The following is a 19,562-nucleotide window of genomic DNA, read 5'->3' as shown; positions in this document are numbered from 1 at the left end:
CTTGAAGGACACTCGAAGGTCACTTTTTAACAACTATTTTCATGCGAAATATATGCATGTGTTGATGATGTCAGCCACTCTCTGAAAATTCACCGTGAAAGGTTTATGGACATGAAATTTTTTCTGTGTACATATCATACAAACATTTAAGAAAGACAATATAAAATATCTCCAAACGTATTTGCATACAGCAATAATATTCAGTGTTGTTAACAAAACAAATGGTTGTTAAAATGCAAATTGTGTTTTAGGTTTGTAATTTATCCATGTGAAATCTTCTTTTCTCAGGTACACTATTTAAGGGCACGAAATGAAGCTAATCGAGATAAAACAAAGTCGTACGCCGTACTAGTTGGCTGGGTCGGCCAGAACAAAGCACGTCTATAGCTCTCACGCCGACCGTGACTGTGATCGAAGGTCAATGGTCGTGATTTTTGATCATAATGATCGTGATCGTTTTGTTGATCACAAACCACTTCGCGAATTAGAGCCCTCGAGCCCATCTTCATCTGTTTACAAACATAGCGGTGACTCAGAGGGCTTGTGATTGCGACAAATCGATAGGACGGCGAAAAGCGGGACAGTCAAGTGTGTATGGACAGTGAATCAAGTTAAGTTGAGTGTCTGTCTTTCTGAGGATGGGCTGAAAGATTTTGTCTAGATTGATTATGTGTACACTAATAAACCCCTGTTGTATCTTGAGGTACTAAGATGCATTTGTGGATGAACAATCTAATTTAGTCTAAAGTTTATATTCATAGTCTGGTCTGAGGTACAGAAGTGCATTTCAGGATGTACAATAGAACCAAGAAAGGAAAAATGATTTAAGATTATAAATCAAACTTTGCTGTAATAATGAATTTACACATGAGACTAGTACCTGATTGTGAGGATGTATTTAAATATGAATAATCGAATTTATTTGTGGGGATGTACGATAACGGGTCAAGAACAAATATCTAAGTTGAAGCATGTCATAGCTTGAGTCATATAACTGCTTATGTTAAAAAAATGATCATTTATATGATAGTGTAGAAAGCGTAGACTGTCGTCACCAGAAGGGTCAACCGATGGACCGTAGCAGTGTTGTAATCGGTGGTAGTGACGCCCCGCTTCAGTCCAACTAGCCGTTTACTTATCTAAATCACCATGTGATGTGAGATACTGCTCATGAACACCTCGTGGACTCGACAGTGTACTACGAACACTGTGCTAGTGTTGTAATCGGTGTTAGTGACGCCCCGCTTCAGTCCAACTAGCCGTTTACTTATCTAAATCACCATGTGATGTGAGATACTGCTCATGAACACCTCGTGGACTCGACAGTGTACTACGAACACTGTGCTAGTGTTGTAATCGGTGTTAGTGACGCCCCGCTTCAGTCCAACTAGCCGTTTACTTATCTAAATCACCATGTGATGTGAGATACTGCTCATGAACACCTCGTGGACTCGACAGTGTACTACGAACACTGTGCTAGTGTTGTAATCGGTGTTAGTGACGCCCCGCTTCAGTCCAACTAGCCGTTTACTTATCTAAATCACCATGTGATGTGAGATACTGCTCATGAACACCTCGTGGACTCGACAGTGTACTACGAACACTGTGCTAGTGTTGTAATCGGTGTTAGTGACGCCCCGCTTCAGTCCAACTAGCCGTTTACTTATCTAAATCACCATGTGATGTGAGATACTGCTCATGAATAGCTCGTGCACTGGACTTGGTGGCAATGACTGCATATGATGTGGGAAACTTTCGAGGCTTTGGGTGTTATAAAATATTATTTTACCAGTTATTTGTCCATAACCAAGTGACCGTCATAAAAAAGAGCTAGTTTATATTAGAAACCATAACCACATTTCCCGTAAAATGCAAGTGTATGTATTTGTGTTTGAATTGAATAAGTTGTCCAGCATTGTATTGGCGTGTTTTAGTGATTAACCTACAATATGTGGATACAACTATGATTTGAGGCCTTTTAATATTTTAAACTACAAATAAAATATTATACTAAAAGAAAGTGCAAAGAAAGTCTGAAATAATATTTATACGTTTTCGTACAATTTTTTCTATGACAAAAGCTGAAGTTTTGTTCTTGTAATATAACAATATGTATTTAGGACATATAATAAGTTAACATGGCTTCCTCCCGCGTTTCAAAATTTCAAATTACATATACGAGCATAATGGATTGAATCAAATTGAAAACTACATTTTCAGAATTTTGTTTTGAGCCATCTCAGGTTCTACTTTAAATGCTCCTCTAGGTCTCCCTCTACAAATTTACTATTTGAGTGGTATTAGTAGTATACACTCGCTTTTCAACCAAATCACCTTCCGCGAAATTATTATTATTAAAATATATCAGTCTCGTCAAAGATTCGTTATTTTTTGTTAAGTACAAAAAGGGCAGTTCCAAACTCATTTACATTCAATGTACAGAAGATTTAGCCTGCGAATATGTTTTAATTATTGTATAGCATGACGATCCTTCTTATAACAGATTTATACCCTGAATTTACAAACAGTGTTGAAACGTTTTCAATCGTTTTAGTAAACTTCCAAATAATAAACTAACTTAAGCAGTGTAAATGCATCGCTTCCATTCAGATAAGCACATATTCTAAAAAGCTGCTTTATAATAATGTTGAAACCCGTGTCTTTGGCGATAACATGAGTATCTGATACAATTTGAAGTCTGATTTATTTATTCCTGCGGGAAGGAGTGTGAAAAAAGTTGTGCCCCCCTTGATTGTTTGATCTTGAAGAAGTACCGCACAAGCACGCAATAAAACTATGTACCTGATGAGACTATGAGAACACCTCTTCATCTAGATGACACTAGATGACTGCTGGGTGAAGCAGACTGAGCTCTTTTGCAGCTTAGGGGTCTCTGATGTCGAAACGATGCAAAGGGCTCGTTTTGAAGGCCTTCATCGTCGACTTCTTTTGGATCTCTTCAGACGGTCTCCAGATTCGTAAAATTACTAAGTAATTGCATAGCTAATATTTATTCTACTCAATGATAGTGCTCTTAGGTTTTGCTGTTCTCCACCCTTTGCAGAGACATATATTTTCGAAATGAAAGTTTAGTAGGTAAACAGGTTTCCCATCGACATCGTTCTGTTGGTTTTGAGTAGTTCTGCTAATTGATACGGACAACGTTCGAAGCTGAGTTTCGACGACACGTTGCTCAGAGCAGGGAAGGCGGCAGAACAAATGTACAAACTCATTACCAAGTGTTAATCATCGGGCCCAATTGATCAATTAACGCGCAACACGGGAAAAGCGACTGAATCATACCGCGGTTCGGACTCCGAGTGGACCGGCGGTTACAGAACTATACTAGGTCTTACAATTTTCCACGGAACTGGTTAAAGTAAGCGATTTTAGGATTTAGGGACATTTTAGTCACTGGGAACATCATTGGTAAAGACTCATCAATAATTGGCACACACAACACTACTAAATAAGCAGATAGCGATGATGGTGGAACTAGGCCTCTAGATCTTTCATCACAATCACGACTCATAATTCTGATGTGACACCAGATTGGCTGACTGATTACATTATTCAGTTATCACTCGAGTTTCCAATGCGTTGCATCAAAATGACAGATCTATGTGATGGCTTTTTCGGAGAATCTAGCAATTTCGACTTCTAGTAAATCGGCTGACTAATCACATTATTAATATAAAACCGATGTTTCCAATGCGTTGCATCAAAATGACAGGTCTGTGTGATTGCACATCACATCACTTAGTGCCGACAAGTTGAGTTTGTTGAGATGTGATCCTCTGAAATTTTCGATAGCATAAAGCTTGAGTCAATAATACCTCTATTAAATATTATTGTACAGAGTGTTGAGACATTCAACTGTATAGTTCAATAAGTACTAATAAATGAACAAAAATATTTTAACCGTTTTTCGCTAATGCTTCATAGACGACAAGGTCCAAACTTTGACCACGTGCATTTATGCCTACTGCCACCGATCTCGCTCCATATGTCCGAACACAAATACGCTACGCCTGGAGTGACTCTATCATGTGAGTTCAAACTGACAGAGCGGTTGCTCACTCCCTCTATCGGCCGGTCCAGGATCCTTATCAGAGTTGTGTCAGAGGACCGTTACTTTTCGATAAGGTATTTTTGAACCTTATACAGCCCACGGTTGGATCCACATTGCAATGAGTCACCGAGCGCTGAGCTCGCCGGCCGGGCTCGGGGGTATATTATTGGATATTATCGTTGAGACAATGACCGGAGCCTCCACGGGGATCGCACCTTAGGCCTCCTTTTGTTGGCTTCGTTTGTCCGATGCCTGAGGAGAGCCCAAGTTTATAACCATGCCTTGTTCCTCCTAATGAAACTGCGACTGCGTACACATTTATGGCTGCCTAGGCAGCAGGGCCGTAACTAGCGAATAGGGGGCCCAGGGCCGGCAACCCCCCTCCCTCATCAACGTGATTCTTCTGATCTGGTTACCGCGAAACTCCAAATCCAGATGTACTTCACGGTGAGTGGTGGATACAAAAACCATGACATCCACCGCACAAAAGTCCAGAAGTTAATTATTTTACAAGCATACTAACACCATAGTACGATTACTGTACGGGGTGTTCTGTAACAAACATACTTGTAAAGTAAGTTCCCTAAGGTACGGTTTACCTAGTGGGTACATGTTTTATAACCACGTGACAACATTAACTCAAAATCTGCCAGGGCATTAGCATTCTTTATCAGATCTACACTTCCTCTTAAACTGTTTGTTGAGCGGGTTCCAGGCACAATTCTATGCCCGGTGCCCAAGGCAGAAATTAAATATCAGGGACACATTGGACTCCAACGTCACTAAACAAGGTTCAACTATTACAGTTTATAATTCTAACCTTGTGTGTGATCGCAGTATAAGTCAGTGATGGTTTTTATTCAGAAACGTTATTTACATTAACATTGTAAAACAGCAATATTTTGTCAATAACCTTTGTTTTGTTGAGTCAAAACGATAGAACAAGAACTATCAGAATAGAAACATTTACATACAGAATGCTTGTGTATATGTGTAATCTAACGAGAAGAGGACCAGGTGGAGAACAAATGGAAACCCCTCTATAGATGTGCCCCCTTCAAGAACCCCTCAAGACTACGGCTCTATTAATAAAATCACAGCCGGCTATTCAGGAGTGAACACAGCGAAAGCCTCTGGTAATGTCTAAATCGCAGCTGTAGAGGGACCTCTGTTTTCAATTATATACTACCAATTCTGCAAGAATTTATGACTAGCCCAATTTTTTCTTTCAGGCATTCCAGCATTGCTAAAGGAAATTCACTTCAGATGAAGTGACGGCCGCGTATTCTTTCTTTCATTTATGTTTGCGATAAGAAATAATGAAATATGATATTATTTCACAAGAAAAACGCATGTGAAAACGAATTAAACAGCCGCTGTGCCTTGTATACAAAACTGTGGCGCTATAGAAGACTAAACATCAACAAACTGTTGATTCCAGCTGTTTAATTATTGCTGATAAGAGCTGCTCCATATTCCGTGCCCTCCGCTCTGAGGAACATTCACACCATCTGTCCTCTAATAGAGTAATTGAAAACAAATACCAATTGGAAAATTGTCTAAAAAAACAATTCAAACTTTGAATTCATAGTGATAAACTATTATAATACACTGCAGGTTTAATATTATGTGTTATGTTAATGACCAGTAATAATTAGTAAAAATTACAATTTCTACGTAGTATTTCACGTGTTAAAATAAGCAACCAGCACTGAGATAACTTGAAACTATGTTAACTTAAAGTAGGTTTCAAAATCGAACAACTGTTTATGTCCGTAGGTAGCTTGTTAAAAATACAATACATTATGACTACTAGTAATATACAAAATTATTGATTTGTGTACCACTGCTCATGCAGGAAAGAAGCATAACTTCATACACTAAAAGAAGATCCCCTGTAATATATTTGACTGACAGAACGAATGAAAAGAACCTTTCATTTTTGTTTCTTTTAAAATTGTCCATGTAAAGAGATTTTGGATAATATATTATAATTTTAAATCGGTTTAGTGATAAAAAGGCAAATTTGCAATTACCTTTTGGTGCAACTTTTGTTAAGTACAGTTTGTAATATACAGAACCAGATAATCCCGAACAATATAATGCATTAAATTTACTAAATTACAAAATGTGGTTTGGTTGGATTCTCCACACATAAAACCATTCAAAGTAAAACTTAACTATCTAATTGATATTATAAGGAAATCTGCGATAACTACTCTAATGTGTAAATTTTACTCGTGCATAAATACTATTAATTACTAAGAAGGTATGGCTACAATTTTCATTATCACTAATTGTTTTCACAATTGATCTATTTAGTGTAAAACAGACACTTATCGTCAGACTGCACTGAGAAAGGAGTGCCTACGTTCAGGTGTGAAAGAATACCGTACTAGAGCAAACACGGTCGAGGCTACACCACAGAACCCGTAAAAATGTTAACTAGAAGGCATGAGCCATAGTAAACAAATGGTGGGACTCGGACAATATTATTGTTGTACAACAAACAGGCCAAAGGCCGTGGCAGAGCGCTATCACAGTTATCATCGTCGAGCGACTTACAGCCAACTGGGGGCTTCCTCGGAGTCGGTTAGCAAAATGATGCAACACTTCACTTTCACTACACCACTACCGATCTTCAGCGGTTCTAGCAGACAAGACGTACACTGTAACTGTACCACTGCTGACCGGGGTCCTGTATAGTATGGGATATAAGGATAATAGGATTCCGAACATTTGCTATCAATATGTTATAAGTTACAAGATGTATGACACAACGTTTCGAGCATTGCCATCTATCCTCTTTGTCAGTTGCGAATATAATTAGTACACGGGAAAAGAAACATTTTTATGTAATAATTGTATTCGCTCCTGACGAAGATGATAAATTTCAATCCCCGAAACGTTGTTTTATACATTTTGCAAGATATAACGATAGAAAATGTCCGAAATCCTATGTATCCGAATATAATTAGTACATGAAAAAAGAAAGATATTCATGTACTAATTGTATTCGCCCCTGATGAAGATGATAAATTTCAATTCTCGAAACGTTGAGTTATACATTTTGTAACACGTAACGATAGCAAATTTCTGAAATCCTATTATCATTTATAACCTTTCATACTAATTAACACAAAGAATGGGAGATAACGTCGGCGAATTTTACCTTATTTTAGGAGATATCTTCGTACAACTGTAGTAGGCACAAGGAGATAAATCTCACCATTCAAAAACTTTCCTAACAATTCTGGTGACTTATAAATATCAAACGTAAACACGCGTGTTTCTCAAGGAGTGTAGGCTAATCTGAGTTCTATTGAACTGAAGTCAATAAAAGATTAAACGTTCTAAATCAACGCGCACTTGAAGTCGATACTTGAATCCTTACATGGTCGGTATTGGTATTTGACATTTTGGTGTAAGGGGTGGTCTGATTTTCAATTTCAGTGGTTGTGGTGATATATTTGGTATAACGTCTACCTACCTTCACAACCCGCGACAGTAGTTCACAACCTCGAGAGCGCCACTCAGTTCCACTTGAGAGCGCCAAGATCAAAAAGTTCGAATGTAATCGAAATGTGGCACCAAAATTATTTTCGGATAGAAAGAATTTATTTATGAATTTAGAAAGCGCGAGGCCCGCGAGCGACTGGGAGGCTGGGTCTGCCTCTGGGAGCACAAATTGGCCCCGTAAACAGCACAAGGACATGTTTTATTCATAGGTTATTTAAATACGGGCACAATGTGATGCTATCACTGATTAGATGTGTCGCGCGCTTTGATATCATCCCGACACACGCACGCGCTAGCACACACAGACACACACGCACACACTGGGAAGAATACAGACGGGGGCAGACCAGAGCATGTAAGTCCACTGACTTCAGATTTCTCAGAATCTGATTTTGCATTTCATTTAACACATATACGTAAAGCGGAATCCATCAGTACATATAGATGTCCCATAACTAGTTCTTTTATCGTCGATAATACATAATAAAATGTATAAATATTCAAATAAACAATAATGTGCCTATATAATAATAATGTTTTGTTATCGCGTCAGACACTTCGTTAAGGGTATAAAATACTGTACACAGAAGTCACACCTAAATATCCATCCAGACCCATGCAATCAAATTCTATCCAACTTTAGCTCATTTCTGCGTCTCAATAGAAAATTTGAGGTTAAATTTTAATATCTAAAACGCTATATGAATGAACCAGAATGTAATAAAACTATAATAGTAATAGTTGTAAATTGAATCTGTGGGTTGCTAGTATTTTTTTCGATTACATTAATTGCAAATTTATTCCGGTGGAGATTATTTTATTATAATCCCATCTTTATAAATTTCCTTCGTGAATGGAGATTCCTTCCAAGTAAAAAAAACTAATACAGTATTTGTACTTATTAAAGTCACCGTAAGTAGGCCTCCTCTTGGGCGACTAGAATGCGTTACGCTTCATGGTCTCTTTGAATTATAACGGGGACTTAATCAGTATTGTACTTCTACTTTAGGGAATTCAACTTAACACGCCGTAAGGACACTGGGATTAATCCTTTTTAGGCAAAATCTTATTTTTTATTTCTACACGACGCACCCAATGAAAAAAAAAGAATTCTACAATGAACTGATCTGAATAAAGGAAGCCCTTTTGCGTCCTCTTCAAAACCGCCGCAGAATTTTTAATGTGCCTTCTCGTTTGGGATCAGCCCACGTAGAATTACAGGAATTTAAAAATTTAGGACTGTTATCAGGCTCTAGTAAAAACTGCTGAAAATAAAAATTTAAAATTTATACAGTACGTACATGTTGTACCTTAAGGAAGTGACATGTTTTTTTAATAAATGTATTACTTGATAAAATTATACTTTTTAATTAAATACATTAAAAATTACATTGTTTTTCTTAAAGAAATTGTTGTATGGATAATAATATGCACACCTTGTAGCTATATATTGTGTACATGCGGTAAAAACTTCATATTCACAATGGGATGAACATTTTTATTTTGGCCTGATATCCAAAATACCCTACTTTACAACGCTATCAACAACAACTTTTTTTATTCAGGAAAGTTATCTGTAGGAGACATGGATTTACACACAAACACTTTTACGAACCTAAAATCGATTACAACGTCATAACTTATGTCGTACCATCATTGTTTATCTCTTGCGATTACCAAGAACCGACTCGAGGAAACGACTGAGCATTTGTGACTGAGCGTTTGTGCTGCGTCATCGGAAAAATTACTGACGCTGAGTTTATGTACTCTTCCGTTAAGTTCTTATTTAGTGTTAATGGTTCATTCTTCCTTATGACTCTATTCTATTACTGAATCAGTTATTATAAATGTTTTCTCACCGTTTCTTCCGTCAACAGTTACTACTACGATAGCGTGAATGTTGTTGGGAACATAGGTCTATTTTAAGATTCCAGGAAAGGCATTCGCAAGTTTGCAACATACTGAGAAGAGACAGGTACCTTTTCCACAATGTGAAATATCTCACACTTACGCCTCCCAATTTGACAACAGGTGTTTTAAGTTTTTATCTGAGCTAAATTACAGTAGTGCGATCGTGAATTCTCTGCACGCGAATAAACTGTGGATTTTTATAGTTTTGGAAACTGAATTAGAAGATGTATCCAGATCTTACTAGATTCAACCGGTTTACTCTTACACCGAGGTAACCAATTACCGGCAAGTGTACGCAAAAAAACTGCATTAAAGGGGTACCAAGCTTTATACCGTTGTAACATATTATATATTGTTCAGAAATGTGTTAAAAACCACAATCAAGAAGTTATAACTGTTATAGAAGGATGTCATAATGTGTTCTCTTATTCTGCCTAGACTGTTCTTGTTGTTTATTGTTTAAACTATTATCACATAAACTTCAGTTATTATGTTAACATTACTTTCAACTGCGAACTTTGTACGGATACACATCGACCACTTAATGTTAATTGTAAAATGTCTACCTTGGAATACATTTATTTGCATCCTAGCATTTAGAATCAACTAACATTAGATTACTGTGTGAATAGTTATTAAAACAAATGAGCTTAGAAACGTTTCTATGTTATATCAGAATTAATTCATCAGTAAACGTTGACATCAGTGTTGTATATAAATATATGTAGCAAATAAATATCGTATTTAACGGGCACCTGTATTACAATCCCGCGTTTTAGATAAAATGTTGAAATTTGCGAAAAAAATACCAGGAATTAATTACACATTAGGTTATGTTGATCATAACTTAATTTTGAAAACGGTATTTTTACTACTATAATGTAGCAAATTAAAAATAAACACGTTGTAAGATTATCGTTTTCATAACAATCACGTGGAACTACAATCTTAAGATGCAAATTAATTCGGAATATTTAAGATGGTGAAATTGGTTTTCAATAGATTGCTTTATTTTTAAGAAAATTTAGATCAGAGCTCTTAAAGATACCATTCCTGGTAGGAAAAATTTAAAAACAGTTTTTACAACTATACGAGATATAATATAACATTTGAATCGGAATTTAGGGCAGTATTATTACCATTTAAAAACATGTCCTAAAATTGCTAAAGATGAGGATATTAATCTTTCACATAAAACTCATAAAATATGACTGGAGGAAAAGACGTATTTGTTATTTATACAAAAATAATTTCCACCAAAATTATTGAAAAACCATTTTACTGTACATTCTTAATTTCTATTTGAGTAAAAAAGTGGTATTTCCAAAAGTTACAAGTTAAATCACTCTCTGAATGACTTTTATGTCTTAAGTTAGGTGATCTCAAATGCTATGGATGCAAAATAAAAATATTTTTCCAACAAAATTCCGTCTCACTACTTAAACCAATATGAGCGTACTGTCGGGAATCAAAATATAAACTGAAAGGAGATTGTTGATAGTGGTTCGGTCATATTGTTATCAATGATATAATATAGAATACGATAACTAATTATGTTAAGACTTGTTCATTTGAATCTTAGTATCCCCTAGTTTACCCAGACGTTTACATTTATTTATGACATTTGCCGCTTCTCGTTCCATCATTTAGTACGAGAGCGATACAGTCCTATTTTGCCAATAAAAATCTACAATTACAGCTATACAATAGAATATTTATGTATCACTACTGCTCTAACGTGTACCTCGCTTACTGTGCCTATCCCATGTTTACTTGTAATTATAACCTACTGAGATTGACAATTGCCTCCAGATTTCTTTAAGTAGGTGATAAGAGTAGCGTGTGTATGCAACACAACACGTGAAGCGTCTAATATATTGCCTACTCAACATGCCACTATCTGAAATGTTGCTGTTATCAGCCCATTATTGATACAATAGTATTCTCTTATCCACACGGCATCGACACTTTCATTGCTTCCCCTTGAATGACGCTATTGCTAATGACTGTGCTTCCGCATAGCCACGGACTTGTGGCCTACAATCTACACCGGATTACCTGACACTTGCAACCCAAAAATCCAGGCTCGAACAACGCTGGGATTCCAAAACAGTTAAAATTACCCCGAACTGTAATTGTAGCCTCTGACGTCATAGAAGTAAAGTCATTTCGTCAGAGTGCCACCACAGTGATCTTGTTACAAACGGTTGAAGCAAAGCGCTTAACATTAACATATAGCAATCTACGCGTTATTTGTTGAACATGCAGAAAATCAATCTAACACTGACACTAAGCACAGCCAGCCCATTCTTAAGAGTTTTGTTAAAACTCACAACTTTGATAAAAAAAGAATGGGCTTGTTTTTGCCCCCAAAATACACTGTTATGAACCAAAGGGATCTTACTTATATTATTACCCAAGTTGTCTTCGATCTAAATAGCGTCAATCACATTTTATAAGACCTTGAATATCATCGAAATTAAAGTTTGAAACCCTTTTTTATCGCCTAAGTTATCGAACCTTCCTTAGTATTACGACGCAGTTACATTATGTCATTGTGATAAATCATGGATTTATTCTTCTATCTAACATATTTCCTTATCCCCACGTTGTAAATTATGGCATATCAATAAAATAATAATATCAAATAAATAATAACATCAAAAACTAAATTCCCGATCAATTCATTGGTATTAGTCGGCAGCTATGAGTCCAGAACGTTCTTTTAGTTTTCGCGTTAGGTTAAAACAATTATTTGAATGCGAACTTGTGCTTTGAACGTTATTTAAAATTAAAGAAAAGCATATTTGGAAATAAAAACTTATCGGATCAGTAAAAACGGTATAAAAGTGCGTTTGACAAAATTATAGAAATGTGAATAGAACATATTTGTTGAAAAATAGAACACTGTAATTACAAACTTACAAATTGTCCAACTATTTCTACTATAAAGACAAATTTAGGTGGTTCAATTGAAACTGTCATATTTAGAAAATACACTTTGAGAATACGTCTATGTTCCGGTTAGTTTTCATTTGAATGTCATACTCTTAAGAAACGCGTATAATGTAGGCCATGTCAACATTTTCTATTTCTTTAATGAGTAGACAAAACCCTGATATGCTTTTAATACCGTAAGATATTTATTTAGCGACAGCGGAAAGAGTAGTGTAAATATTTGCAAGACATTGTTTTGACATTTTAACATTGCATTTGCATTACTTTTAAATTTAACGCAGATATACAAAACTACAACTACAAGCTCGTTTCAGCGATCATAGACAAATAAATGTAGATTGTTTTGTAAACATTTAGTCCATCCCTACTTTGACAGGATTTACAATTAGGATGACAGCGCTTAGAATAACTATCATTGAAAGCGCGACATACCTGAGTCATGAGGCGGTCGGCTCCTGTTCCTTCTTCGTCTTTGAACACAATGTCGCCGTTGTAATTGGGTACTAAGTCCTTGAACCTGGAGTCATTGCGGGTGATACGTCCCTCGGTGAGACCACTGGCACCTAGAGTGTTCTCGGAGACGTTGGGCACATGTTGTTTGAACACGAGAGGGGTCAGTTTCTTGGGGGGTCTGCGGCGACTGTTACCCCTGCCGGGACCACAAGCCCCGACCTCAGCACCCCCGACTACCATCATCAGAATCACCAGCACGAAGAGAGGACGCGACATCTCATCATACCATGGTACCAGAGGATGACCTCTGGGCTCGAAACTACTGTTGTGGCGCGCACAGGGTAAAGTGACGGACTGGGAGCTTGTGAGCCCCTGCCCCCACCGCCACCGGCCCCCCCTCCCGCTACCTCCTCTGCCGGGGCTAGCACCCCCTCCACACCCCTTATCTTATCAGTCCACACTACTAGTGTTGGTCGGCTATTTTTAGGTGACGAGTTGAGTGGCGTCATCGTTAACCACCTTATCAGTTGTGACGAGTTGCAATTTTGTATCTAACAAACCGCAGCGCTCGCGTCAATTCCTGAATTTTAGTTGTCATCTTTAATTTGTAACCTCAGTATTAGGATTTATTTTACAAATTATGCAAAACTAGTTATACATAAATATAAGTATACAAATATAATATCCCTGATTCAACATTTCAAAATCACAATATTAATTAACACTTATGTATTCTCCTATTTATTTAATATTAATTAATGGTTGGAATATAAATCGTACTTTTAAACTGATATTGCCTAACGTGAATATGCGTAATCGTTTAATATGTAGCCTATTCAATACAGTACATTACGTGTTGCATAAATTTATAGTACATACACTACTTTTAGGCTCACACACTGATTCCTTGAATAACACTAATCGTAACGGTGATTACTATAGATTGTTATCATTAACAAATAATTTTCAATGGTTTTCTATCGGCGTATCTCAATAATTTTCAAAATTTGGAATTGGAGAAAATTGATTACGAAAAATTCAAATATGTTGTCCATATTAATTAACATTTATGTATTCTCCGACTTATCCAATAATTATTAATAGTTTAAATATAAATCGTAATTTTAACTAATACTGTCGAATTTGGTAAGAATAATATGCGTAATAATTTATTATGTATCATATTAAATACACTACGTTACGTGTTACGTTATTTTGTTGTAAATGCACTAATTTTAGGCTCACACACTGGTTCCTTGAATAACACAAATTTGTAACTGTGATTATTATATTTTGTAATTATTATTAACAAATAATTCCAAATTTTTTTCTGTCGGCATATCTGAATTACTTTGAAAATTTGGACGTGAAGAAAAAATTCGAGTATGCTGTTTAATTCATTTAGTTTAATTTTTGCTGTGAAAATAAAGCCACGGGTGATAAAATAAACAACTAAATGCGTTTAAGATTGCCCTATTCCTGATTCATAAAGAAAGTCAGGAGATCTGAAAGGTGGAAAATCAGACCATTGTCCGGGTTCCCCGAATTGCTGTAACAATAACGGATTTGTAACAACGACTCGGGACTCCTGTTTTTCTGGGAAAAAAGTTAGAATTTTGTTCCCCAATTAACACGCCAACGGCTTTGTCCGAGAAGAAAGCCTAGGCAGCCTAACCTTGTTAGCCAATGTAAGGATTGACTCGAGAAAGTCGGAAACAAAATTATCCTTCCATTGTGATCTATTTAAATGTCGTACCTGTGGCTGTGGTACGGACCCTCATTAATTAAGATCGGTCAAAATACTTTGAATGTGAAAATTAACGGGCGTATCGTTCTTCATGTTTAAACGAGAAACCTCGTTCTTGTAATGTTTCTTATATGCCACTAAACCGTCGGACAATAAACTTAACACTGCCTCAGAATATTTTTTATGAATAGTGTATACATATAAAATATAAATGAAATGGTAATATTTTTGTATTAAGAATTACAAACAAATAACGAGCCTCTTCATATTACAGTTTTTATTATTTCGTTATTTAGAAAATAAAAATAAAACTAAAAGGCAAACCGTTTGTGTACAGTTGTTATACTGAAGTATAAAATATTTCAATAAACTATTCATACCGGTTTTTTTTCTTTTTTTTTTCAGAAAAGTCCACGATTTCAGATAAAACGAAATGTAACAACATATTTAAGAAGCGTTACTGTAAGACGTAAAAGTTTGAAGTGCACCTTTTTAATTCATTATTGTCCTCAACTTCTTTATTTTCTTCTTCCTCCTTCTCTTCTTCTTTGTTCCCGGCACCCTTTGGCAGCATATCGATGCTGTCTGGTCCTTCAACTATGACCTTGATCAAAATCCTGGGTTCCAGGAAATCAATTTATCTCATCGACGGATAATATAGGATCAGTAACACCAAATTATAGATTGTAAGGATCACAATATCAGTTCTTGGACCTTTTTCAGATACAGTACTTAACGCTTGCATTAGAGTCAACTGAAATGATATCCTGTAATACTGTTTTTGTAAACAAATTCAACAGCTGGGGGTTACAACAGAGTGAGAGAAAACCAGTGCTGCCAATCCATATCAAAAAAATGGATATTCAGTAAAATTGTTGTTCACAGCACGCGAGTGGCTGAGACATCGTCTTAATTAATTCAAATTAATTATTTTACTAATTCAATAATGAAAAAATATCTTCATAACTATATGTATTCGGAACCAGAAAACGCGAAGAATACAAATAAAAACCTTTATGGAAAAAGTGCACATTTTTCTTAAAAGAAAAGCTGTATTATTAGACATCGTCCATAATTTTTGCGCTTCTTGGAATTTACCGAAATTTAAATTTGATGTTATATTTGAGAAGTACAAAAACGTCTTGTTTTAAATGTTACCATAGAACTAGAGTAATCGATTATTAAGCATATGCCTATTCCGTAATGTACTACGAAGTTAAAAATCTACCAGCGACGGTAAAAACACAAAGTTACAGTAAACAGACTTTTTCAATCATAATTTTATCAAAACTAAAAACATCCAGTGGAGCGTTATTTAAAAGTTTGAATTTGCAGTGTTCCACTTTTATATTGTATGGATACACTTGATCCGGAAAATCTACAGCTACACCGTAGATTAACACGAATATAAGACAAGGCATGAAGGAGATTCGTATGTAAAAACCAACCAATAGTGTAAAAGAGGCACTCAGTTCCACGGATTGGAAGTTTCACAAACTTCATCACAACTTATTCACGTAAGCTGACGACTCCCCCTCCCAAGAAGCCCTTTTGTACCTAAAAGAACCTTTGCGCTTGCTTTCGGAGGGATAGGATTTTCAGGATGGGTAAGGCTGGTGGTGGGGGCAGCCTCCTGTCGGGATGCCATGAGGAGGGATGGTGGACACTATGTCTCAGTCATGTCACTTTGGAAGGGGGGGACCAGCTCTGTTTTCAGCCACCACCAGTCAAAGCGGTCAGGGGAAGGTACTTCTTCAGGTTTAGGCTAACAGCATCTAACACTGACGGAGCCCAACCCACTCTGTCATCCTTCATAGTAGATAAGACCTATCTATCTACTTCCCTTGTATCCCGATATTGCGTTTAATGATATGCCACTCCTTGGGGCTGCCCAGATCTAAGTGACATAACGCTTTAATAATGAGTATTAAAAGTATCTTAACCAGCAGTGCCACCAGATCCATAACAGCTGTTATACAGTTACGCATATATTGGCAAGAAGTTGTGCCAGTTTTGTGTCCGACTGTTAAAAATGTTAGTCTATACGGACAAAAGAGCTTGTGAAAACTTGGGAGCAGAGTCGGACTAAAAACTGTTAATTTCTAAACAGATCCCAATGCTCTAGACCAGAGTCGGACACGAGAATTGGAGAACAGTGTTGAGTCGCAACAGTCAGCGACAGCAAGTACTTGCGACAGAACTTGTGCAAGTTCTCTTGCAACTTAACTTGCCAGTGTAAACGCAGCTAAGTAGTGCTTACTGTATATCGTGTCTACTAATTACCGAAATATCGCAAAAAAGCCTTATCAGTTGGGTTGGCCATTGCTTAAACGGTGTTCGACTGATAATCGAAGAACCGTTAGATCGGTTTCCACAGATCAGTCGGCTAGTGGTTATAGCGTGTTGGACTGATAACCGAAAAACCGCCCGACCGGTCCTACCTGCTGCGTTGGCCTTTTGCTAGTAGCGTATTGGACAGATAACCGAAGATCTACCCGATATGTCTTACCTGCTGGGTTAGCCAGTGCTTATAGCGTTTTGGAGTGAAAATGTATGGTCGCCTGATCGGTCTCACCTGTTGCGTTGGACTGTAGATATAGCGTGCTGGATTGATAACTAATGATCGATCGCTCGACCAGGTTCACTTGGTCTATTTGCCTGTGCTTATAGCGCGTTTTACTGATAACAGACGGACCGCCCGACCAATCTTACCTGCTGCATTGGAATTTTGTTTATAGCGCTTTGGACTGATAACAGACGGACCGCCCGACCAATCTTACCTGCTGCGTTGGAATTTTGTTTATAGCGCATTGGACTGATAACAGACGGACCGCCCGACCAATCTTACCTGCTGCATTGGAATTTTGTTTATAGCGCATTGGACTGATAACAGACGGACCGCCCGACCAATCTTACCTGCTGCGTTGGAATTTTGTTTATAGCGCATTGGACTGATAACAGACGGACCGCCCGACCAATCTTACCTGCTGCGTTAGAATTTTGTTTATAGCGCATTGGACTGATAACAGACGGACCGCCCGACCAATCTTACCTGCTGCATTGGAATTTTGTTTATAGCGCATTGGACTGATAACAGACGGACCGCCCGACCAATCTTACCTGCTGCATTGGAATTTTGTTTATAGCGCATTGGACTGATAACAGACGGACCGCCCGACCAATCTTACCTGCTGCATTGGAATTTTGTTTATAGCGCTTTGGACTGATAACAGACGGACCGCCCGACCAATCTTACCTGCTGCGTTGGAATTTTGTTTATAGCGCTTTGGACTGATATAACAGACGGACCGCCCGACCAATCTTACCTGCTGCGTTGGAATTTTGTTTATAGCGCATTGGACTGATAACAGACGGACCGCCCGACCAATCTTACCTGCTGCGTTGGAATTTTGTTTATAGCGCATTGGACTGATAACAGACGGACCGCCCGACCAATCTTACCTGCTGCATTGGAATTTTGTTTATAGCGCATTGGACTGATAACAGACGGACCGCCCGACCAATCTTACCTGCTGCGTTGGAATTTTGTTTATAGCGCATTGGACTGATAACAGACGGACCGCCCGACCAATCTTACCTGCTGCATTGGAATTTTGTTTATAGCGCATTGGACTGATAACAGACGGACCGCCCGACCAATCTTACCTGCTGCAATGGAATTTTGTTTATAGCGCATTGGACTGATAACAGACGGACCGCCCGACCAATCTTACCTGCTGCGTTAGAATTTTTGTTTATAGCGCATTGGACTGATAACAGACGGACCGCCCGACCAATCTTACCTGTTGCATTGGAATTTTGTTTATAGCGTATTGGACTGATAACAGACGGACCGCCCGACCAATCTTACCTGCTGCATTGGAATTTTGTTTATAGCGCATTGGACTGATAACAGACGGACCGCCCGACCAATCTTACCTGCTGCGTTAGAATTTTGTTTATAGCGCGTTGGACTGATAATCGGAAGAACCGATTGTAATGTTTCACTTCTGAGAGTCAATGTCTTTGCATTTGGCCTCGACTATTAGATGACCGCAATATAAAATGTTAAGAACATTTGCAATACTTTACTAGATTATTAAAAAGGAATCTTACAATTCGTTATACTGTTACGAGTAACAAAATAATTCAAAATGTCTGAAAAGACGTAAGACAACGTTGACCCTGTGTTGATAAGTTTGCAAGAAATTACACAATGAGTAAAACGTGGTTTCATTTGTTACTTTTGAAAGACAAATGAAAAATGGAAAATATATTTCATTTTAAATTTACATACCCAAACTGTATAATAAAACTATTTGTTCACGTGTCACTTAGTCAGCCATTATATAAACTGTTGCAATTTTCTTCAGGTGGGTTATATTTTTCAGGACGAGAATCAGTGAATATTTTAGAATACTGTTGACTGAAGTACGTTTTTCAGTTTACTTAGTCATTCGAATTATTTACTTTTTTATAGTGTGGAGATAATTTTACAATCAAATATCCAATCACTATTCGAATAAAAATAGGTCAACTCCTGATCGTTAAATCGTCGACTACTCGGTCAAAGGCGTTTGAGGAATCTTATTTCAAATCGAATGTTTGACCTATTTTACATATCCTTTCCAATGATGACACAAAGTTTATTTATGTCTAGTTATAATGGGATTTTCATCCACTTGAGGTGCGATTGAAAATGAAGAGATAGAATGAATGAATAGCGATAACGCACATGTGCGGGTTCTTGAGAGAATTCAAAAACTCTTACATAACGCTAGCAAAAAGTGATTACGTGACCGATCACGTGACACTAGAGAGGAACGTGACACATCTTTGACCAATGTTTAAGAGGCGGAGGTTACGTGAATTATTGTGCTTACCAGGAATAAGTGGTTAAAC

The 19,562-nt window shown here is 37.3% G+C and overlaps 1 protein-coding gene across 1 annotated transcript in view; it reads right to left on the bottom strand.

Annotated features, from left to right (window-relative positions):
• LOC124369967 (sonic hedgehog protein A) overlaps positions 1-13,264 on the bottom strand; it is a 74,240-nt gene extending 60,976 nt beyond the window's left edge. The window contains exon 1 of the mRNA XM_046828200.1: positions 12,893-13,264. Coding sequence (XP_046684156.1) covers positions 12,893-13,189 — 297 coding nt within the window. The 5' untranslated portion in view covers positions 13,190-13,264. The remainder of the gene's footprint in view (positions 1-12,892) is intronic.
• Between the last annotated feature and the right edge of the window lie 6,298 nt (positions 13,265-19,562).

This window comes from Homalodisca vitripennis, chromosome X, assembly GCF_021130785.1.
Source record: "Homalodisca vitripennis isolate AUS2020 chromosome X, UT_GWSS_2.1, whole genome shotgun sequence".
Taxonomy (NCBI): domain Eukaryota; kingdom Metazoa; phylum Arthropoda; class Insecta; order Hemiptera; family Cicadellidae; genus Homalodisca; species Homalodisca vitripennis.
The sequence above is the reverse complement of the archived record's forward strand: the minus strand, read 5'-3'. Positions and strand labels throughout refer to the sequence as shown.